General features: G+C 49.2%; 1 protein-coding gene across 3 annotated transcripts in view; it reads right to left on the reverse strand.

Annotated features, from left to right (window-relative positions):
• Positions 1-23,707, reverse strand: part of MYLK (myosin light chain kinase) — a 264,716-nt gene that overhangs the window by 19,798 nt on the left and 221,211 nt on the right. For all 3 annotated transcript variants that reach the window (XM_045185765.3, XM_045185766.3, XM_024577969.4), the window contains 6 exons: positions 23,321-23,623; positions 15,285-15,317; positions 15,094-15,187; positions 13,675-13,878; positions 6,591-6,808; positions 4,186-4,309 (listed from right to left, as the gene is read on the reverse strand). In XM_045185765.3, coding sequence (XP_045041700.2) covers positions 4,186-4,309; positions 6,591-6,808; positions 13,675-13,878; positions 15,094-15,187; positions 15,285-15,317; positions 23,321-23,623 — 976 coding nt within the window. The remainder of the gene's footprint in view (positions 1-4,185; positions 4,310-6,590; positions 6,809-13,674; positions 13,879-15,093; positions 15,188-15,284; positions 15,318-23,320; positions 23,624-23,707) is intronic.

The following is a 23,707-nucleotide window of genomic DNA, read 5'->3' on the forward strand; positions in this document are numbered from 1 at the left end:
GAGACAAGGGTGCAGAAATGCTTCTTGGACTACACTTTCACCACAGTGCTTTTCAAGCAGCAAACAGATGGCCCCACTGCATGAATGTCCAGGGCACCACACATCTGCTAGCAGAACTATTGAATGCTTAGGAAGAGTTTGTTTTTGATCCCATGTTAGCCTGCAAGTACTGAAGTGTGTTGGGAGATTTGAGAGGGTGGACAGGTCCCACAGGAAGAGCTGGGCATCGTATTGTGCACTGGCCTAGGAAGCAGACCGCCAGGGTTTAGTTACACCAACCGCAAGCCAAGAACCTGGACAACAAAACCTGCAGGTGGTGGCTGGGCCTGGTGTGGGCATGGGGTACCAAAAACCACAGGGGCTGGGACCGGAAACTATGTCTGGATCACTGGTGGAGAGGACAGAGCAGCCCTGGGTGCGGCTACTGGCACCCTCTGAAGAGCCTGCATTAAAACCCAAGTCTGAGTAGGCACCTGATACTCGGGCACTGGGAATTCTCCCCTGTTCACGGCTGCTGTTCCCAGAAGGTAGACTGGATGGGGATGGCTCTGGCTCTCTGGACCATGGTGGGTGCCCAAGAAATGAGCAGAAATGGGAAGTGTGTTGCTGCTCCCAGTTCGGAAGATGGTTGGGAGGAGAAAGCAGAACAGTAATTGCTCTTCCTCTTGGTTTGGGGGAGGAGAGAGAGTAGGCTGAAGGCAGGGCACAGAGAAGGGTTTTGGTGTCCCCATGGCAGAGAGGGAACACCAAGTCCTCAGGAGACAGAGGAGAGGGAGGTGGGAGAGGGAAGGAGGTCAGAAAAAAGTCAGGGCTTAGACTTGCCTCCACACTGAAGTGTGGCCTAGAGCCCTCCTGTCTCCTCTCCTCTTTCCTGCTAGAAACCAAATGGGTATTTCTAACACCAGGAGAGTCTCCAGGAGATTCACAAAATCTACTGTCTATCTTCGGAATCAGGGGTGAGAGGGTAGGGGGCCCCACAGACCTACCTGCTGCATCTCTACTCTGCCTGGAAAACCCAGGCAGGCAGTGGGGCCAGGACTCCAGGGCCAGGACAGGCTCTGCCCTGACCTCCCCCAGAGCTTTGAGAAGGAGTTCCTCCAACACAGCCAGGGAAAGCCGGGAAGGCAGCGCTGGCTGCTTAGGAGGTGCTCACCAAGCATCCCCACCCCGCTGGCCTTTCCACCTCTCACTGCCCCCAGAAAGGAATGGAGGGGAGGGGAGGAGGTTTTCTGGTGCAGATGTGGAAGGTGGCCCTGACAGGAACCATCAGACAGACAACAAAGTTCCAAAGAGGGGGACAGAGGGTGCACAGGGGCACCAGAGAACTTCTGGTGCAGCAGCAGCGGCTCCAAAGTTTTGCATAGCAGGGACTGAAAGGAAGCTATCTGGCTGGCTCCAACTGTGGTTTTCAGCACCATGTGCTCTGCTGAGAGCCCTAGCTCCGTAGGGGAGCAGCCAAATCTCAATTCCCCATGGAAAAAAGTCCCAGAGGGCAGAGCGGCCCACAGGGATGGCTGCTGGAGCCAGGACCCTGGGGAGGCTGGCGGGGCTGTCAGGGCTGACCTGCGTACCTGCCATACACCTCTCTCCCCTCCCCAAGCCCCCTGCCCAAAGAACTTCAGGCTCGTGCCCCACTCATCAAAATCACCTTCTCTCCATTTCAAAAGCTCTCCCCTATTTCTTGGTCTTAGCTTTAAAAACAATCTAGTAAACAATAGAACTTATTATCCAAATTACTATGTTCCTCCAGTTAAAAGAATTTTCACTTTAAAATAAAATGCTCTTATGACTTAGTAATTCTGGTTCTAGATTATATAAATCCAATAGAAATGCATACGTATATTCACTAACACACACGTACCAGAATACTTGCAACACCCCCAACTGGAATCTATTCAGAAGCCCATCAACGTAGAATGGACACATGAATGGGATGAGGCTCACACAGTGGACAGCACCGAGAAGGATCAGACTGCAACTACACATGATAATATGAATGGACCTCACAGTCAGTGTTGAGCAAGAGAAGCCAGACATGTCTTTCTGTATGATTTTGTCTATAGCAAGTTCGAGAATAGGCCCAACTAACACATAGCAATAGACATGGGATTATAGGTACATCTGGGGGGAAAGTAACTGAGAGGGGCGCTAGGAGGATCCTGGGGGCCCTTAGGGTGTTTGTAGGCCACACGGGCGTGTCCGCTGTGAAAATGTACTGAGTGGTCCAGTCACTGCTCTGTGCCTGACCAGCAGGAAGACCAAAGGCCCAAGTGTGCCTAGGACTGTCCTCGCTTTAGCACTAATAGTCCTGCATCCTGGGACACTTGCTAATCCTGGGTAAACTGGGATGGCTGGTCACCCCCTAGGATGTGGGGCGCAGACAGCCATGTGGGATTCTTTGGCCCTGGTCATGGCCATGTCAAATGAAGATCGGATCCCTGCCATGACCTACTCCCAGGTTTGTTCTGAGGATTAAACAAGAGCCCGTGTGAAAATCCATGGCTACAGATGATCTCAGTTCCACGTAGTGGGAAAGCCAATGGAGACAGTGAGGCAGGTCTCTTGATGGCTGCAGAAGGACTCAGGCACCAAGCCAGAAACCAGGACAGTTGAGTCTGAACAGAGTAAGCTGACCAAAGACTTTTTCTCAAAGTTCAGGGGTCTCCCTCAGGACCCAAGATCCAGTGCGAGCATCGTCCAGCCTGGGGCATCCCCAGAAGGGGCAGGCTCGGCCCCGCTGCCCTGCTCTTCCTTATTTACCAAGGAGCCAGGACTCCAGAATCAGGCATGGTTTTCTTTAGGCATCAGCACCCTTTTCCTGGAACAGGGCTGGAGTAGAGAGAGGCAGGGCCCTCCTGCCCAGGGGGCTTCATCTTCTCTGCTGCTCTGGGGAAGTGATGGTGGCGGGGGTGACATAGGGTAGGGAAGAGGGTGACTCTCTGGAGTACAGAGTCTGTGACACAGGTTCAACCATGGCAGGCCATGCTAACAGGCCCCAGTGGGAGTGAAACCCCTGAGCATGTGAAAAAGCCACACTGTACAAAAAAATCATTCCACCCACTTCGGCTAAAGCTTTTGTAGCAGTGGTTCCTGAACCTGGCTGTGTGTGTAGCAGAGTCACCCAGAGACATTTATCACACTGGGTCTGAAGACCTCAGGGGTCTAAGAAAGCATTCTTAGAGGTCCTCCTATTTTCTATGAAAACACTTAATTTTTCCTTTTGCTTTAACAATAAGCAATATTTTTTTCAAAATGAATGCATGCATGGCTACACCTTCTGGGTTACCATTTCCTAATGGTTTGTTGCCACACAAGTTCAGGGGCTGCCTCTGAGGCCAATGGCTTTCTGCAGCCCGGGGCTTCAGAGATTAAAGCAGCAAGATCCCACCAAAAGGGTGTGTTCTAGAGCCTGGTACTGCGAGTGTGGTCCTTGGACCAGCACCACAAGCCACCCGGACCCTGCTGGAAATGTGGATTCTCAGGTACCCCAGTTCTTCTGAATCTGACCCTGCAATCTAAAAAAAGGCCTAGGTGATTCCTGTTTATTACTGTTTGTGAAGCACTGGTCCAGATTATTGACCCTCTTTTTCTCTAGCATTGGTAACTGAAATGGCTTTGAATTTCCACCTGACTTGCCAATTTTAATGACTGTGTCGGCCTTCTGTTGTCTGTTGGCCTCGCTGAAGTCTCTATCATCAAAAGTGCTGGTTAATCAGTTCATATATGAGACTCAGGGGTGAGGTTGGCAGCTGGGGTTCCTCTGCAGTGAGGATGGGGTGCTGCCCTCTGAAGACAATGATGATGCCCACAGGAGACATGCACCTGGGCTCCCTCCCTCCTTCCCTATATCCCTACCTACCCGAGTGAAGGCAGATTACATGGTGCCGGCTACATTGCCACCCTCCTGACCAAAGGCCCCAGGCTGGCCAGCATCAGGGATGGTGGGGGGCCCGGAAGGCAGATCCTGGTGTGTGGAGCTAGATGCTCCCATGGCAGTTTGAAGTGGGCTGCTGACCTCATGGGAGCACAAGAAGAGCAGGCTGGGGGTAAGATGGGAGGCTGCCACCCTCCTGTCTGTGGTGCAGGTCCCCGGTAGTGAGCCATCCTGGCCCCTGGAATGTCAGGGTGGCGTGTGGACCCTCCTGCGGGACTCTCTGTCCCCACCCCCAGGTATCTGAGACTCACAGGATGTAGCAGATGACCCCGATGCTCCACATGTCCGTTGCATAGCCAATGGGCTCATAGTTGATCACTTCAGGTGCCACAAACTCCGGGGTGCCAAAGAGGACCTTCAGAGACCCTGCGTTCTCTGTAACCAGGATGGAGGGGAATCAATTGCCAGAACACTGTGGAGGCCACCCATAGTATGTGGATACCCTTATTGGTGTGCCCAGGAGGGACACAGACAAGACCCGGCCCCCAGTGGCTCCCTCCTTAGAGAATGGCACAGACACTGGCCTCCCAATTAAAGAAGTTCAGCGACACACCCGTGAAACCTGCAAACTGAACCCTCACTTCAAATGTCTTTGGGGGGGGGAGCAGTACAGGAGAGGTTATCAAAGCCCCTCCCCCAAATGCTCTTTCCTGTGTCTCTCTCTCCCAGGAGTGCCCTGAGGCAGGGGCTGTGGCTTGTGCTTGATAACAAACTCTAACATCCACTGTGTGCTATAAATCCTGCTGTCTGCTTTAGAAAGACTTTCTTTTTTTAAAAAAAAGTTTATTGATTGATTTTATTTTTAGAAAGAGAGAGGAAGGAGGAGAGAAAGAGAGAGGGAGGGACAGTGAGAGAGAGAAACATCAATTTGTTGTTCCACATATTGATGCATTCAGCGGTTGATTGTTGTAAGTGCCCTGACTGGGGATCAACCCACAACCTTGGCATATTGGGATGATGCTCTAACCAACTGAGCTACCTGGCCAGGGCTTACAAGGACTTCCCTATTTATTATAATATTCTCAACAACCCTGAGAAGGAGGTATGACCCCCACGCTCCTGAGGAGGACAGGGAGGCTCAGGGAAGTGGCATGATTTACCCACCCAATAGTGGTGATCAGGACCTAACCCAGGTGGCCTGACCCCTGAGCCACGTTCTTTCTGCTCCACAGCCTCTCTGTGTGTAGCATCTTGTCTCTTCTCCCAGGAGCTGCCAGGAGGATAATTGAGAAAAACCTTAACCCCAAGGTGCCGCCTCCGAGCCTAAAGGACAAGAGATGTCCAGAAGTATGCACATAGGTACCAGCTGCTGGAGGACTTGTTGGCTGTGGGGGCGGCACCCCTTGGGCCTGTGCGCTGCGTCTGGTCTTGTTTAACTTCAGAGCCTGCAGCAAGTGTTCTAAGACAAAGCACTAAATGGCTCTCAGGCATGGAAGTTCTGCTCCAGCTCCAACATGAAGTCTTCCTGCTACATTTTAATCTTCCCAGTTCTCTGGTCCTTGGTGGACCTCTGTTCCCACATATCTCCTCACCCAGGGAAGCTGCATGTTGTGTTCCTTGGGCTCTGACCCTACCAGCTCCCCACGCCAGTTGTGCCCTATTTGTTTAAACTGGTAGTGGCTCCTGCCCAGAGGGTCCCCACACTGTGCCTTCAGCTGGACAGAGCAGAGCAGGAGCATTCGCCCCACCCCGGGGCACTGAGCACCAGGGACTCAGAGCCTAGCAGGACCTTACTCCCTCGCTTTCGTCTTTGCTACCTATATGGCCTCAGCTGGGATTGGGCACCCTGGGAGAAGATTTACCAGGTGGACATTAGCTCCCTGCAGGACCGTGAAAGAAAGGCCAGTTCATGCCAGCCCTCAGGCCCCTTGATGACAAGGCAGTGGTCAGGGGCTGTAGGGGGGAAGCTCTTTCCTTGATTCCTGAGACATCAAAGAGCTACACAGGCAGGGTGGATGGGGGTGGTGCGGGAGGCAGACAATTTATCTTGGGGTTGGGTATGAAGGCCCCGACAACCTCCTGCCACCTCCCCTCATGGTGCAGGAACAGCAGATATGCTTCAGAAGCCTGGACTGGGCCTGGGGTCCTTATTCCAGCCCCAGCACCTCCCTGGCTCTTGGTGGAACCTGCTGGGCAAAGCTACAGTGAACCTCATTTCCCTAGTCTATAAATTGGGGCTCATAAAATCTGCCCTGCCTACAGAATCAAATGAGAGGAGGCACATGTGAAAGTGCTCTGGTAACTCTAGAGTAGTTTACAGATGTGGGGAAGCACCATCACCAAAGTGAGTTTTGCTGCTGAAGGCGCCACAGTAAAAAACAGAAGGAGACGACAGCAGCAGCAGCACAGGCTGCATAGTGCTTCTTCACCATGTACAAGGCACCGCACTTATCACTGTACCTACGTTACCCATGTAACAGCTCTGTGAGGTGGGCTGTACTATTACCCCATTTTACAGATGAGGAATTTGAGACTTAAGAGTTACACAACTCGTAAGTGGTAGGGGCAGGATTTGAACCTGAGCCATCTCCACAGTCCCTGATTTTTTAAGTCCAATATTGTGCAATTGCTCTAATATCCAGTGTGTGGGACACAGCCACAGCTGCAGCCACAGCTGCTATACGTTGGTGACAACAGGAAAGGGGGTTGGCCTTACCCAGCCTCCTGGCCAGCCCGAAGTCAATGAGCTTGATCCTGGTGCCTGTCTTGTTGACACACATGATGTTCTCGGGCTTGAGGTCCAGGTGGACGACGCCCTGCTTGTGGATGTACTCCACCCCCTCTGAGATCTGCCTCATGTACTTGATGCACTCTCGCTCCGTCAGCTCAAAGTCCTCATCAATGATGCGCTCGAACAGCTCACCCCCCGACACACTGTGGGAACAGAAGGCAGCTGTCAGACCACAGGATCACGGAGCCCCGGCTGGCAGGGAGTCTGGCCAAGGGCAGCATGGGGAGACTGGCAGGAAAGCCCAGGGTACAGGGGTGCTGGGCACTTTCTGCAGCTTCCTGAGTCACAGTGTTCCATAGTGTGAGGAAGGCCCAGGCCTCCTGGTTTCGTGCTTGGGGGACTACACCTGTACCCACAAAGCTTTTGGGGGATTCAGTGAACACCTAGCCTGGGTCATTTCAGCGGTGGTCATGAACTGAGAGACCCAGACATGATCTCATTAGCAAAAAGGTAACTGCCGGGCAGCTTCCATTCCCCAAATGACTGCAGATGTATAAGGGATCATTCTTGTACTCAGTTGTGTCTTTAGTTATGGAGAACTGAAGCTTAAAATAATACTGCAGGAAAGGAAAGTACCCTCAGTAATGAGCCTCAGCAAATTTATTGGCTGTAACCTCCTGTACTTAGAGTTGTGATCGATTTACTCCCTCTGGCTAGAACTGTAGTATCAGCTTACTCCTTCCAGCCATAACTACCTTGTCTTGCATACACCCTTCCTGCTCGGATAGACTTTGGTACCTAGCCACATGTCTCTGGGGCCCATAGAGGGCATTTCTGCTAAGGATTGCCCCAGAGGCTACAGCCGACTGGCATATTGTCCTTCAGTGCAAGTTGATGGCCTGGCTTCCTGAGTTGCAAGGGTCTTCTCTCTTCCCCGGTCCCACCCCTCTGACCCCCTTTCTTGTTCACTGCTCAGAAAATTGGAAGCATCAACTTGGTAACATTTGTAGCATCTAGACATTGATAAGCTCTTTTCTACACTGACCTGTAGGCCTGCTGACTGAACAAGGCTGGGTAGGCTACATTCTAGGCCGGTCCTCTTCCAAGGGCCTTCCCTCTTCTAAGGGGCACCATCATGAAGAAAGGGAAAAGCTGAGTTTGAACTCTGCCTTTTACAAGCTGTGTAACCTTGGGTGAGTTAATCTTTCTGAGCCTCAGTTTCCTTATCTGTCCCTACCTCATAGAATTGCATAGAAATAAAGGAACCTTTGTATAGCATCATGCCTGACACACAGTAGGTGCTCAGCACATATCACCAAGTAGATCTTGTTGGCGACCCCTGAGGGAGAGACAGACAGGGGCACACCAAGGGGTGCAGCCACCACAGCCTCTGTCAGGCTGGCCTCGATCATCCCAGGACAACCACTTGCACTTCTGGACTGACTGAACAGGGGGAGATCATCTGTGTCAGGGCCACTGGGGGGCGCTGGAATGGAACTGTAGAACCAAACAAGAAGGAGGTCCATGGGTGACCAGCAGGTGGCCCCAAGCTCTCCATTTCTATTGCTCTTCCCCTAGGCTCCAAGTCAAACTGCCATATTTTGCTGTGTGTAACGCTCACTATTTTTGCCCAAATTTTTGAGGAGAAAAAAAAGGATGCACATTATACACATGTAGTACTAATTCCATATTTATGTAATTGTTTTTAATTCTTTTGTTTATGCATATGTGTTAAAAATGTAACTCTAGAAAGCAATGACAATATCCATGTGCAAATAATACCCTGGAATATGATCATTGGTTTTGTTTCTAAATATAAATAAATAAGTAATTGAATTAAGAAAAAAAATAAAATGAAAGATTTTTTTCCTGAAAGTTTGGGCCAAAAACGTGGGTGCTCACTATACATGGGAGTGCATTATACATGGCAAAATATGGTAATCTCTGTTCTTAGGTCACAGGTGATACTGAACATCTCTGTACCTCAAAGAGGCAGGAAAAACCACCACCTCGCAGGGTTGCTGTGAAGGCTGAGTGAGTTAATATACCTAAAATGCTTAGAAGAGTGTCTGGCACATATTAAGTGCTCAATAACATTAATTATCTTTCTTTTTCATGTGCACTTGAAAAGAATGTATATTCTGCTGCTTTGGGGTGAAGTGCTTGAAGATATTAATTAAATCCATGTGCTCTAGAGTGTCATTTACGGCTGCTGTCTCCTTGTTGATTTTCTGTCTGGGGGATCTATCCATTGAAGTCAATGGGGTGTCAAAATTCCCCACTATGACTGTATTTCTGTCAATCCCTCCCTTTATGTCCATCAAGATTTGGTCACGTATTTAGGTTTTCCAAAGTTGGGTGTGTAAATGTTTACTAGGATTCTATTCTCTTGTTGGATTGTTAACACCCTCTATCATTATGTGTCCTTCTTTGTCTCTATACTTACTATAGCCTTGGTTTTAAAGTCTATTTTGTCAGAGATAAGTATTGCTAGCCTGGCTTTTTTACCCCTTTCCATTTGCATGAAATATCTTTTTCCCTTACTTTACTTTCAGTCTGTGTATAACTTTTGTTCTGAGGTGGGTCTCTTGGAGAGAGCAGATATATGGGTCTTGTTTTCTTATCCATTCAGCTACCCTATGTCTTTTTCTTTTTTTTTAGTGGGTAATTCTATGTGTATGAAATATCTAGAACAGGCAAATTTATACAGACAGAAAGTATATTAGAGGACACCAGCAGCAGTTGGGAGAAGAAAAGGGGGAGTTATTCTATGGGCACACAGTTTTTGGTCAGGGTAATGAAAAAGACTTGGAAATACAACTTTGGCATAGAAGCAGCAAGGACATGTGATGGCTGAAGTGGCAGCTAACACCTGTGGAGCCCTTGCTGTGTACAGGACGCTGTGCCTGCACTCTGCGATCTTCATCCAAAGACAGACTTAGGTACCGCCTCAAAATGGCTGCATCTGGTCTTCAGGAGACATTTCAGCCTCTCGATCAAAAAGCCTTAATGAGTTTTTAAAAATGTTTTTATAGGGGTAAAATGTATATGGCATGCAGTTTGCCACTTTAAGAAATTTTAGGTGTACATTTCAGCAGCATGAGATTCACGACATCATTCTCTGTCTTTTGATTGGAGCATTAAGCCATGCACATTAAAAGTGATTATTGATAGGTATGTATTTATTGCCATTTTATTCTTTTAATTATGTTCCTCTGTCATCACCTTTTCCCTCTTCTCCTTATTTGTTCATTTATTTTTAAAAGAACCACTAGCGAGTTCCAAACTATTAAAAATAAAGACTCCCAATCTCCACCCATGGGGAGGGATCTGAAGATCCATGTTTTCAATAAGCACCCCAGCTCATTCTCATGATCAGACAAGTGCGGGAAACACTTACTCGATCACCACCTCTGAGAGGCCACCTGAAATCCACAGCCTCTTGATAAATCACACTCAATTGTCCCACATGAAACGGCCTTTCCCTCCCTGCTTTCCACAGCCTTGTCTCTGCACCTTTTGTGTCAGTCTGCCTTTCCTTAAAGTCGTTTGTGGACATGTCTGAAAAAGGCCTGCCTCATATCCAGAACCTTAATTATACCTGGTGATGTCTGGCACAGACAAGGTGCCCCAAAATGTTTGCTTTTTAATTTAATATATTCAGAAAAAGCAAGCAACCGTTACTTGCAGTGCCCTTGGGAATGTCTGAGGCAATGAGTAGTAGAAATCAGAGTCACAGAGATAATTACTGCCGCATTTCTAGAGGTAACCTATTCAACAGATGTTCAGATATACTTATCTGAATATTCAAGTATACTTATATATTTTGAAAACTATTCCTGTGTTCCATTTTCTAGGATGAAAGGGCGGTTACAAAAATGATTCATGGTTCTATAGGTTCCCATTCAAAACACTCAAGACTATGGGTGGAAAGTACTGACTGGAAAGAAGCCGCCACCCACAGAGGTGGGATAATGCCAAGGCCCAGACTGGTCCACCAGGAATGTGTGCTTGTAAATTAATAGTGAGTGAGTGAGTGAGTGAATGAATGCAGATCTACCACCAAGGCTACGTACTCCCAAGGGATGAAATTTATCCCCCAGACTATAGACCTCACCAGCTCTCACTGGCAGCTAGAAGGAATGGCACTTCAGGAAACTGGGCACCAGGCCCTCTAACTCCTTGTCTCAAGGAGGCAGCTGGATGTTTTTTGACACATTTTGCCAGTGGTAGCACAAAGGTGAGATGGGCCAGAGGGGACTCAGCCTAAGCTGCACATCCACTCCAGTGCTCAGGGTCCCACCACCACTTGGAATGGTCCAAGTACTCCCAAAAGGACAAGCCCGGACTCCAGGCCAGAAGCCTGAGGAACCCCAGTCTCGGAGCAACACTGCTCTAGTGATGGGAGCTTGACCTGTCACCAGAGGTCAGAGAGGCTGAAGAGACCAATTCTGACTTCTTGCTGTATCTGAAGCAGCTGAACTGAGGGCTGGGACCTGGAACATATACATTTCCCCCTCTGTTACCAGGCACTGTCCTCCTCTTAATCCCAGTTTCTCCATCGAACATGGGGAACAGTAAATTGTACCACTGAACTCCAACCTTTTAGTTCTCCGAGGCCAAGTCTGTTTAAGCTGGAAGGGAAGTACAGGTCGAGTGTGAGTCTGCTCCCTCTTCTTCAGTTGAATTCCTGAGAGGGGGCAAGTTCTCACCCCAAGTGCAGGCGACTCCTCTGGCATCCATGTGTGGAAGACTTGCTGCTGTCCTTGGGGGGAGGTGTGGGGCGGAGGGATGAAACCCAGACTGCTGGGCCTTCTTACATTTTCTCCCAACATTTTATTTTCCATCCAGCCTGCCAAATCCTGATTCCAAGCTAAGTATGGTATTCTGCCCACGGGTGCCACTGCCCAGACTTACCCAAGCTGGGCTGCCTCCTACCCCTGCCCCCAAACACCCTCATGAACTTGCTTATGGTTTAACTTAAGAGCAGACATTTATTCACATGTCCCCACATGCCCACACTGCCTGGACCAAGCAACCTGGTCTAGAATAAGTGTGAGAAGCTGCACCCACAGGGCTGTGGTGAGGGCCAGGTCACAGACATGGCTGAATCTTTCTTCAAGTGGAGACGTAAGTCTGAGTTTGGGGCTGAAAACAGAGTTAAGATATGAATAAAGATTTTCTTTGAATCTTTTGTAGTTATCCAGAATTTCAGAACCAAATGGGAGTCTAATCCAAATACCTCTCCTACTAGAAGGATTTAATAATTACAAAATCACTGCTAAACAGTAATAGAACCTGAAGAGTAGGATTTGTTCCACAATACCTAGTTGGGTGTTAAAATGCTCACAAAATAATTTTCAGTGTGAAAAAGACCAGGATACAGAAAAAGTCAATGCATGATACTGTTAGGAATAACTCTCAATGACAGAGCACTGTGCCCACCATATGTTATTCCATTTAATCCCCACATTATTCATGGGGCAATTTATATCCTCCTTTTACAGATAACAACACTAAGGGCTGGCATAGTTGAATAATTTATTCAAGGTTGCACAACAAGTAAGAGGCAGAGTTGGCACTGAGGTGAGGTTTATCGGACTCAAGTCTGTGCCGTTAAATACTACGCCTTCCTAAGGAACACAAATGGAAAGGAATGCATCAAAATGTTTTCAGAAGGAGGGGAGGGATTCACACCTCAAGCTCAGAGCTGCCTCCCTGGCCTCCCTGGCCTCACTTTGCCTGGGAAGAACGTGAAGATGGTGATAGCATTCCTGCCAAAGGCTGAAGGCCCTGCTGTGCAGGAGCAATTCAAGGGTGCTATAGGCAACTGCACAATATCTCTCAAAAATTTCAAGCACACGTTGATCCAGCCCTCCCACACTTCTGGGGATTTATCCTACAGATGTACACAGGCATGAGTGAAAAATTGCTAGCTTGTAAAAGCAAAGCCTGGAAACCATCCACCCTCCCGTCACAGGCAGACAATGAACTGTGGCATAGGCACGCGTGGATGCCGCATGGATCAGGGAGGATGAGGGAGCTTATTGGCTACTGATATGGGACTATCTCCAAGATATATTGTTGAATGGAAAAGAAGCAAAGTATAGAATCCTGAGTACAAGTTACCTTTGTGTTAAAAGGTGAGAAAATGTGGATATATCTATCCTATATGCTTATATTTTCATAAAGAAACTGGAAAGATACAGACAAAACCAATAAAATTGGTTCCTGGTGGTGGTGGGGTAGGAACAGGGTAGATGGGGGCAGATGTGGGAATTGGATTTTTCATTGCATATGTTCTCATAGTTTTTGATGTGATAGTATCATATATTAAAGACAGTCAAATTAGAAAAAGGAAAAGAAATGATTAAAAAAACACAGACACTGTGGAGGACATCTGGCTTACTGACATCAGTATGTGCATTTTTGTGTGTGATTTTAAGTGTCTGTGTATATGTTTGCACACACGTGTGTGTGTGTATGCATGCCAGCAGCTCAGAGGTGAGAGAGGTGGAGGAATGGGACTAGAGGAAAGACTGGAAAAGGAAAGCCTTGGGCTGGGGGACAACCCAGCACAGAAGGCACTATTGTTTGGAGAGTGAGAAGTCAAGACAGTACAAGACCATGGGCCAGGCATGCAGAGCACAGCAAGAGGACGGAGCAAGGGCTACGCTTCTATATTCTGAGCTCCTGGCCTAGTCAGGAAGCCGCCCTGTCCCTCCCCCTCTACTCTAAAGCCATCTCTGGATCAGAATGCCCTTGGAAGAAACCAAAGAGCACTTCCACAGGGATGTGAGGGTGGAAAGGGCCCAAGGGTCCTCAAAGACCTGCCTGCTTGTTATGAAAATGAGCAGGGGGCTGCCGTGGGCTGGTGGTCAGTGGATCAGACCCAGTGCTGTGCACGGAGCTCTTCTGAGTGGTCAGCACCTGGCCATATGGTCTGGCGAGTGTCTTGCATATTACGTCCTTGCTTGCAGCAGAGGGGCTAAGGTGGGACAGTGGGGGAGACACATGGGGGGGCTCCCAGGCCCACAGCTCCTGGGATGCCAGGCAGCAGGCTACTCACATCTCCAGGACCATGACAATGTTGGCCTTGTCTTCGAAGGCATCCACACACTGGACCAGCTTGCGGTGATGGAGGCAGTTCATGATGCTGATCTCCTCACGAATATTCTCTTTCTCTTTTGCCGAATAGGCCTTGAAGAATTTCCCTGCCCAGATTTTTCCAGTTTTCTTTTCTACAAGTCGAAAGACCTGTCCAAATTTCCCACTGCAAATGAAAGGAGAGAAAAGGCCAGTTTAGCCAAGCTTTCCACTAAGTGGGGGTTGGCAGACTGTGGCCTGTGGGACAAATCTGGCCTGCCTGTTTACATAAAGTTTTATTGGAAATATGCCCATTTGTGTGCCTATTCCTATAGTTGCTTGTGCTTGAATGTGTGAAGGAGTAGCTGTAACACAGACTGTGCGGCCCACAAAACCTGAAGTGCCCCTTATTTGGCCCTTTATAGAATAAGTTTGCCAGCGCTGCTCTAGAACAGTGAAGTGCATTTCTGATACTGCAAACCTACTCTCTCTCTATCACTGGTCAACCTCAGTCTGTGCCTGGCCCCACTTGCCCTCCCAGGCACCGGCCAGTCCTGCTGTTCCCCCAGGACTGTCATCTCCCCGGTGAGGCCTCAAGCTCAGCTAGTGGACTTTTCTCCCCTGCCCCACAGAGGGACCCATGAAGTTGGGGTGAGAAAGTCTTCCTTGAGTGGCTACTTTCCTTCCATTCCACTCTCAGCACTGTCCCCTGGGGACAGTCCACTATGGGACAGGGGGCAGCGGGGTCCTCTGACACAGCTTCCACTGATGGGCAGGCTCCTTGTGCACACTGTTACAAGGTCGAGAATAAAAGCTGAGCCCCATTCCCTTTTCTTCCACCTCCCATACTCCTCCAGGAATAGTGTCAGTGGGAGACAGACAGCCTGGGGTGCTGCTGCTGCTGCTGGAGGGCACAGCTTGGCTGTGATGAGAGCTCGGGGCTGGGTTCCACACCCCAGGCAGGATTCAGAGTAAAGAGTGTGGACCAAGTTCATAAAGTGAGCCATGATGGGCAGCTGTGCACTCCAACAGGGTGCGTTTTACTGAAGAACTGAAGCAATAATTGCCGAAGTGAGCACTGCTTGGGCTTGACTGCCTCCTGTGGATCAGTTGGTGGGATCCTAGAGACAGTCCGATCCAGACCCAGTTCAGGCAGGACTCACGCAAGCCTCTCACAGAGTTGGGCCAGCACAGAACCAAACAAGCAGCTCCTGCGAGAGCCCGGGGTGGGTGACGCTCCCGGGGAGTGCTGATAGGGTCAGTCCCTCCTGATTCTGCAGGAATATCAGCCTGGGGAGTTGGCAAAGCCCAGGAGAGAACAGGGAGACAAGCATGGAACTCAACTGTGGGATCTGTGACATCTCACGCTGGGTGCCCAAAGGGTGTTTCCCAGTTCACTTACGATCCTAATCTCTCTTCGATGTCGTAGAAGTCAGACACCTTTTGTTCGGTATTGACTGTCACCGTCCGGTATTCGACTTCAGGCTCCTTCTCATCTGCAGGGTGGGGGTGGGGTGGGTGTAAGCCATCTGACCCCTTGCTCACTCCCTCCCACCCCAAGTGCCCACCTGAGGACAGGTGGCCTTCACTCACCATCATCTGACACCTCCACTTCGTCCTTTGGCTCTGGGGAGAGACAGGAAAGGCAGAGGGGCCATGGGTGATTAGTACTGAAATCCCATTGATAGCCAACCTGCTGGGGGCCTGTCAGGCCTCAGACTTCCCAGGTGCAAGACCACCGAGCCCAGAGCTCTGGGCACCGCCGTGTGGTCAGGAAGTGTGCGCTGCAACAGGGCCATAGGCACACCGGCAGGTACTGGCCTCCTCACCCCGCCAGTCCCCATCCGCCAGCTCCCATCTCCATCCCTTCCTCTCTGCCTCCTGGTCCCCTAGACACACCCTTCTTCACATCTCTGTCAGTCCGTCTGACTCTCAGAACCTATACACAATAGTGACAGTGCCTGTCTGCTCTGGCTTGAAAGTCAGCAACTTATGATTGCTACTCAGGTCAAATCCATTTATCCATTCACCAAATGCTTTTTATGGAATTCCAGCCATGTGCCAGGTATCTGGCCATTTGTTGTGGGCATACAAAACAAAACACACAGAGGCATGATATCTTCTTTCTTGGAACTTATAACTTAGTTGGAGAGGCAAAACCACGTTTCTTGAAACATCCACGACAGGTGCTACATAGTCACGTACACGACGCCACAGTGTGCAGTGGAAGAAGGTGACACAGCACGGCACGGCTATGACGTCAGAGCGATGGTATTGAGAAGCAGCCTTCAAGTTGTGACTTAAAGGAAATGACAGAACATCATGAGGAGGTGGGTGAGGTCACCCAGTGAGACCAACAGGTGTTAGTGAGGTGTGGCGAGGAGGGACGTGAGCAGCCCAGCCTGGCTGTGACGTGGACATGTCAGGAGTGATGAGGGAATGTGAGGAGACAAGCAGGTGTCCAGCAGCACAGGTTAGAACTCCAGGCTTCCCTCTGCCTTGGCACAGGTTTGTGCCTATAGCACCACCTCAGCTTCTTGACTTTGGCTAAGCATCTTTCCCTTTCTGGGCCTCCCTCTGTTTTCTCATCTGTAAAGCGAAGGAGTCATATTTTTACGTGATTTCTGGGGTCCCTGGCTAGCTCTAGATGCCATGCTTTGTAATGTGCTTTGTGTCTCTCGGCTGTGATGTGGGCTCTGTTCTGGCTGACAGTTGGAGCCAAGGGAGGTTCCTGGGGAGACAAAGACTTGAGAGGAGTTAGAGGGGGAGTACAAGGAGTTAAAAGGTGCAGATGTGTGTGTGCACACGTGTGTGACTAAGACTTGGGGAAAGGGTGTGATTTGCTGAAGCTCCCTGCAGAGCAAGAAGAGGAAAAGAAGCACACAGCATGTGGATGATGTCCTAGGAGGAAGACAAGAGCAGGTGGGGCAGAGGGGTCGGTCAGACACTGCCCAGCCAGGAGGAGGCATGTGTGAACGTGCTGAGCTCTGTGGGCTCTGCCAGCTGCATGTTTGTGGTTGAGTTGTGGGCAGGGGAGAAGGTGCAGCTCAGCTATAGACAGCAAACATCTCTATTAGGCTGAGGACAGACTACTGTAACCTAAATAAACAACGTGAAAACAGTAACATGTTTCCTTATCTAAAATAAGTGACCCCCACTGTGAAACAAATTTGAGGAAGTTTATAAACAGGTGACCAGGGGCAAGGGAGACTATGATTTCTTCAGAGTTCTTAAAATGCTGTTTGTTGGTGAAGTATAGTTTAAAAAAACTAAACTTGAGCAGGATGAGGAGGAATATTTTGTCCCATAAAGGAAAATGCCATGAAAAAATTTAAAAGGAGGGCTTCCGGCCAAGATGGAGGCATAGGTAGACACACTGTGCCTCCTCGCACAACCAAAAGAAGGACAACAATTTAAAAACAAAAAACAACCAGAACTGACAGAAAATCAAACTGTATGGAAGTCCGACAACCAAGGAGATAAAGACGAAACATTCATCCAGACCGGTAGGAGGGGCAGAGATGGGCAGCTGGGGCAGAGAGGACTCGAGGCAAGGCGGCAGCTGGAGGACCCAGCGAGGTGGCGGATGTGGGATGGGGCAGGCAGTGCAGCAGCTAGCAGACCCCACTGCCCCACATTTACGCATAGATAAACCAGGAGGAATGGCTGGGGAGCGAAACAGACCTCGCAACCCAGGGCTCCAGCACAGGGGAAATAAAACCTCAAACTTCTGATTGAAAACACCCGTGGGGGTTGAGGCGGCAGTGGGAGAGACTCCCAGCCTCACTGGAGAGTTTGCTGGAGAGACCCACAGGAGCCTAGAGTGTGCACAAGCCCACCCACTTGGGAATCAGCCCCAAAGGGGCCCAGTTTGATTGTGGGTAGCAGAGGGAGTGACTGAAATCCAGCAGAGAGTGGAGCAGGCGCCATTGTTCCCTCTCAGCCCCTCCCCCACGTACAGCTTCACAGTGCAGTGACCAGCATTACCCTGCCCCGGTGAACACCTAAGGCTCCGCCCCTTTATGTAACAGGTGCGCCAAGACAAAAAAAATGGCCCAAATGAAAAAGCAGATCAAAGCTCCAGAAAAAATACAACTAAGCAACAAAGAGATAGCCAGCCTATCAGATGCACAGTTCAAAACACTGGTAATCAGGAAGCTCACAGAATTGGTTAAATTTGGTCTCAAATTAGATGAAAAAAATGAAGGCTATGCTAGGAGAAACAGGGGAAAATGTACAGGGAACCAATAGTGATGGGAAGGAAACTGGGACTCAAATCAATGGTGTGGACCAGAAGGAAGCAAGAAATATCCAAAAAGAAAAGAATGAAGCAACAAGAATTCAGAAAAACGAGGAGAGGCTTAGGAACCTCCAGGACATCTTGAAATGTTCCAACATCCAAATTATAGGGGTACCAGAAGGAGAAGAGGAAGAACAAAAAATTGAAAACTTATTTGAACAAATAATGAAGGAGAACTTCCCTAATCTGGCAAAGGAAATAGACTTCCAGGAAGTCCAGGAAGCTCAGAGAGTCCCAAAGAAGCTGGACCCAAGGAGGAACACACCAAGGCACATCCTAATTCCATTAGCCAAGATGAAACAGAAGGAGAGAATCTTAGAAGCAGCAAGAGAAAAGGACAGTTACCTACAAAGGAGTTCCCATAAGACTGTCAGCTGATTTCTCAAAAGAGACCTTACAGGCAAGAAGGGACTGGAAAGAAGTATTCCAAGTCATGAAAGGCAAGGACCTACATCCGAGATTGCTCTATCCAGTAAAGCTATCATTTAGAATGGAAGGGAAGATAAAGTGCTTCTCAAATAAGGTCAAGTTCAAGGAGTTCATCATCACTAAGCCCTTATTATATGAAATGTTAAAGGGATTTATCTAAGAAAAAGAAGACAAAAAATATGAACAGTAAAAATGACAGCAAACTCACAGTTATTAACAACCACACCTAAAACAAAAACAAAAGCAAACAAGTAGAATAGGAACAGAACCACAGAAATGGAGATCACTTGGAGGGTTATCAACAGGGGAGTGGGAGGGTGAGAGAGGGGGGAAAGGTACAGAGAATAAGTAGCATAAATGGTAGGTAGAAAATAGACAGGGGGAGGGTAAGCATAGTGTAGGAAAAGTAGAAGCCAAAGAACTTATAAGTATGACCCATGGACATGAACTATAGGGGGGGAATGTGGGAGGGAGGGGGTGGGCAGGATGGAGTGGAGTGAAGGGGGGGAAATGGGACAACTGTAATAGCATAATCAATAAATATATTTTAAAAAATTTTTAAAGGAAGAGAGAGACAAGACTCTCAGATCAGTGGAGGGGTTTCACAGATACTGTCAGGATGTGAGCCTGGCTGATCATGTCTCCTAAGTCACTCATTCGAGAGTCGAGAGTCACACTGTAAGAACAATAAGTAGGTTCAACAATGGTAATTTCAAATAGGACTTTAAGGGCAGCAAGAGATTCAAATCAATTCAGCAATCATTCATTGAGCACCTGTGGATGCCAGTCACTGGACGGCCTCACACACACACAAATAATAGTAACATTTCACTGTTAGGGAGCCATCGTCCTGACCCCTATCTGAGACAGGGCTGTGGCCTGCTGAGGCCTCCCTTGTCTTTTTGTTCCCAGGCACGGTGCTGGTGTAGAGTGAGCAGCAGGATGAGAGAGAAAAGACAAAACAGGGCTTTTTTTGGCCTGGCATCTTTCAGAGGACCCATCTGTACGTTCCTAGTGAAGGAGCCTCAAGGGGCTTTCCCATGGCCTGTCACCTGGGGGCTCTCTCAGTCAGCCCTGAGTAGGGCATGCATTGTAGAATTGGCCTCTCCCATCCACTCTGACACCAGTCACAAACACCACACCTGCCTCTCACCTCCCGTCTCTCTCCTTAGCAATTGAGATGTAGAATGCTTTCCTGACACTTCAATTGTGGGGACCTAGATCATCCTCAGGGAATTCTTGCCCCTCTCTCTGGCTCACTGTGAACACTACAATCTTCACTCTGTGTGACACTCAGACCAAGACTGAGGTGGTTCCCTTCCTCCTTTTCCTTCTCTTCCTGCTGCCGTTCTACATGGGGGCATGGCTATAGGGCAGGAGCAGGAGAGGAGTTGGGGGAAGACAACAGTTCAATTAGCCAAGCTCTGCAAGCATGAAGGTTGTAGTAATGAGAGATGACCACTCTGTTTCCATCTCTCCACCAAGGAAGGAGCAAAATTGCAGTAGGCAGGACTTCGATAAAACCGTTAAAATAACCTTCTATTCAGAAATAGCAATGAAATCCAAGAGCTAAGTGGAAAGGCTATTTGGACGATGGTTCTCAGATATTTCTGCACACAGAAGAGCCTTGCTGCCCTGGGGAGGTGTTTGAGAGAGGACAGATGAGCAGTCAAGATGCTCCCAAGGCACTTGTCTCAAAGACCCTGGACAGAGAGCAGCCACTTGGAGGTTGAGGGCTATTTTCCACCCATCGGTCACTAGAGGGCACCCCATCGCCAGAGAGGGCCTCTGAGGGCCAGAATAGCTGTAGCCTAGGACCTGGTGAGGGGCACAGGATGAGCTGCCGCTCTCTGGCCCTTGGGTTCTCAGGCTCTGCACCTTTAACTGTCCTCAGGGTTGCAAGGAAGTCCCAACTCTACAAGAAGCCTTCATCACAGTTGTTTGCTCACAGCTATTATACAACAGAACAAATTAGGATCAGGCACAAGGACAGAGTGGATTTAAGAGCTAGAGCCCAGTAGTGTGGGAGTGTAGACCTAGACATGGACGGGATGGGGGAGGGCAGTTGTGCTAAGGCAGGGCTTCTGTTTGCTCAGATTTTGGAAGACAGGAGGGGAGGTGTTAAGTTAGGGACCCTAGTTAGACAAATAGCTCTGGCATGATGGGGCCCCTGAGGCTCCTCCTCCATCATATCCCAGGGTCCTCCAGCAGCACCTGGAGCAAAGAAGAGGGAAGGACACACTAGGTGAGTGAGTGCACGGTGAGGCCTGGGTGCCAGCAGGGGTGGAGCCGAGAGGTCAGGATGAAGCAGAGGCTGAGGTTGTAAAGGCAGAGGCAGGAGCCGCAGTGGTGGCAGTGGGGAAGGTGACGGCCAACAGGAGCTGGGCTCAGTGGAGGGAGGGTTAACTGGCACTGCCGTTTTGATGACCACCATCCTCACAGCTTCCACGGCATGACCCATCATGACCACCTGTCCCACCCCCCTGTCCTGTATGCATATGTGCGTGTGCACACCCTACTTCTCTGAGAGCCATTTTAAAAGAGCAAGAGATGGCCTGGCCAGGTTATAACTAACCAGTGACTGAGCGGTCCACAGCGGGATTCGCCTGGAACCCTCCCCTCCTAACCCACCCTCCCACCTGCCCTCTATCCTCTGACCCTCCGGTCTAATGCTGGCCAGCTGTTCTGCCCTCCATCTCCTGCCCCTGATAATCCAGGTGGGCCTGAGGGTGGGAGCATCTTCCAGTCTGGAAGCCCTGGGTGGCCCGGACCATTCCTCTGGATTGCAGGCGATTTCAACATTTCCTTTTGTCTGCTCCCAGCCAGGAGGGGCCCCAGGAGGGGTCTGAGGACCACAGAGAGGGGTTAGCTGGCTGCAGGGAAGGAGGGAGAGGCCACCTGTCCAGAGCCAAAAGGCCTCAGCCACCCTTCCCCATGGACTCTCCCTGCAGCCCTGGAAGCTGCAGTCCCAGCCACCTCGCCGCATCTCGAGTGGCCTCTTCCTCCGTGTGGGGCTCATCAGGGATTCTCCAGTTTGTCCTGGTTGATGCTTTTCTTTCCAGCTAGTGAACATATTGTCATCGCAATGTTATCCTTTTTTCCTGTCACTTTTCCGAGAGGTAGGGAGTCTTCTTCTTGAAGAAATATGCTACAAATATGCAGACTGCAAGCTGGTTGCCTCTCCTGGTACCCCTACTCTCGCCTGCCTGTTCCCCACTCTCCTGGGCTCCCTGCTATCTAGCCTCCAAGCCACTGGGAAGGCAGCTTGACCTCCTCCATCAGTTTAATGAAAGAAGCATAGGCTCTGGGTCAGTCAGCTTTGAGTTTAAGCTTCAGCTTGCTATTTACAAGATCTAAGACCTTGGGCGAGTAGCTTCACCCCTCTAACCCTCTTTTTCCCACCTGGGAAGTGGAGGTGATGTCAGTACCTGCTTCACTGAGTTGGGTGCATGAAATAATTCATGTAAAATGCTTACCATATTGTTAGCATATAGCAAGTGCTTCACATATGTCAGTAACCATGAATCACAATGATAAACTTCTAAATGGTTCTTGAATTTGTGTTCAGTTACCCAAGCCAGGGACTAGGAGTCATCTTAAACTCTTCTAATTTTTTCCCTCAACTCTGTACCCAAAAGTCACCAAAAAAGGTTAATCTACATCCTGGGGTTTTAGTTCATACCCTCACCATCCCTCTCCTGGACTACACCACTGAGAACCAACTGGTGTCTCACTGACTCCAACATCCCCCTCCTCCAGACCAACTTTTATATGCACACAAATCATTGGGGAGGGGGAGGGTGTGTATGATGAAGGTTCAGAAAAGAATAAGGGAGTGGGGGTGCTGAGAGCTGCACTTCCAACAAACCCCCAGGATCTGAAGGCTGCTAGTCCAGAGCGCATTTTGTAGCAAAGCATGACTCTCCCTCTAATTCTCTTTCTAAAAAACTAGACTTGTAGTGGCGACCACTCTGTAGTATATACAGATGCCAAATTATAATGCTGTACATAGTAAAAGAATTTTTAAAAATCTAATCCCCCCCCCAAAAGGTGACATTTTAAAAGTCTTAGGAACACACAACTCTATCTATTGCTAGAGTCTGTATGCTACTTGAAATAAATATTAGGTTGCATAAAAAATATACATATACAGAGCTAATCTTATCTATCCCTGGACTGAAGATCTTTGATGAACTTTACCATTTGACCTAAACCTCCCTTTTAGCATTGCTTCTGCCCCACACTCTGCCCTGGCCACATACAAGCTTCTCATTGCTGTGCATTTCCATCCCTTTGTACCTTTGCTCATGCTGTTTCCTCTGCGGGAAATGCCTCTTCTTATCTTCCCTGTCTCTTAGAAGCCCATTTGTTTTTCTAAGACTCAGCATGAGTGTGACCTCCTCTACAAAGCCTTCCTCAGCCTCCATGGCAAAATTATTCATGCTTTCTGCTGTGTCCCCATTGCAATTTCCCTATACTGCTGGAATAGGATATAGCCCTTCTCACTGTAGTTAGCTGTGTGCACTGCTGTCCCCCTAGTTAGATTTTAAGCTCCTTGTCTTATCTTTGTGTCCCAAGAACCTGACACCGAGCAGACACTCAAAGCGGAGTGCAAGAGGAGAGAGCTCTGGCCTTCTAGACTATGGTTCTGATGAACACACCATCACCCCCTGGTGGCAGTGTGCCAAAATTGCTGGTTCAGTGGGTTTTGAAAGGTCTAAGTGCTTCTTTTAAAAGTATGGATCAGCATCACAACCTTGGAAATCCAGATTCCAAAGTCTGCCTGTCATCATCAATGTCTTCCCAGTTCCTTTGTACCCCTCCCAGTCCAGGTTTCTACCTTCACAGGGTAGTTTACGCATATTTATTTCAAGCCAGTGATGAAGAGAAGGCAGCTTACCCTCAGGTTTCTCTCCCACGGCTGTGAGCTCGGACTCCTGGCTTGGCTCGCTGGTTCCGTACACATTGATTGCACGCACGCGGAACTTATAGTCTCGGTCAGGCAGCAGGTCCTGGACGTAAAATGAGGTGCTGCGGCATGTGGCGAGTTCCTTCCATGTCTTGTCCATGGAGTCCCAGATCTCAACACTGTAGGACTGCACGGCACTGCCCCCGTCGTATGAGGAGCCATACCAGGACAGGGTCAAGGAGGAGCTCCGGATGTCAGAGGCGCAAGGAGTGCCGGCGGGGGGGTCTGGCTTGTCTGGGGATAGAGAAGCACAACATCATCCAACTCTTCAGAACTGTAGGGAAAGGAAGTTTTTGAATTAGGTCTTTCGTGGGGGAG

This window comes from Desmodus rotundus, chromosome 2, assembly GCF_022682495.2.
Source record: "Desmodus rotundus isolate HL8 chromosome 2, HLdesRot8A.1, whole genome shotgun sequence".
NCBI lineage: Eukaryota > Metazoa > Chordata > Mammalia > Chiroptera > Phyllostomidae > Desmodus > Desmodus rotundus.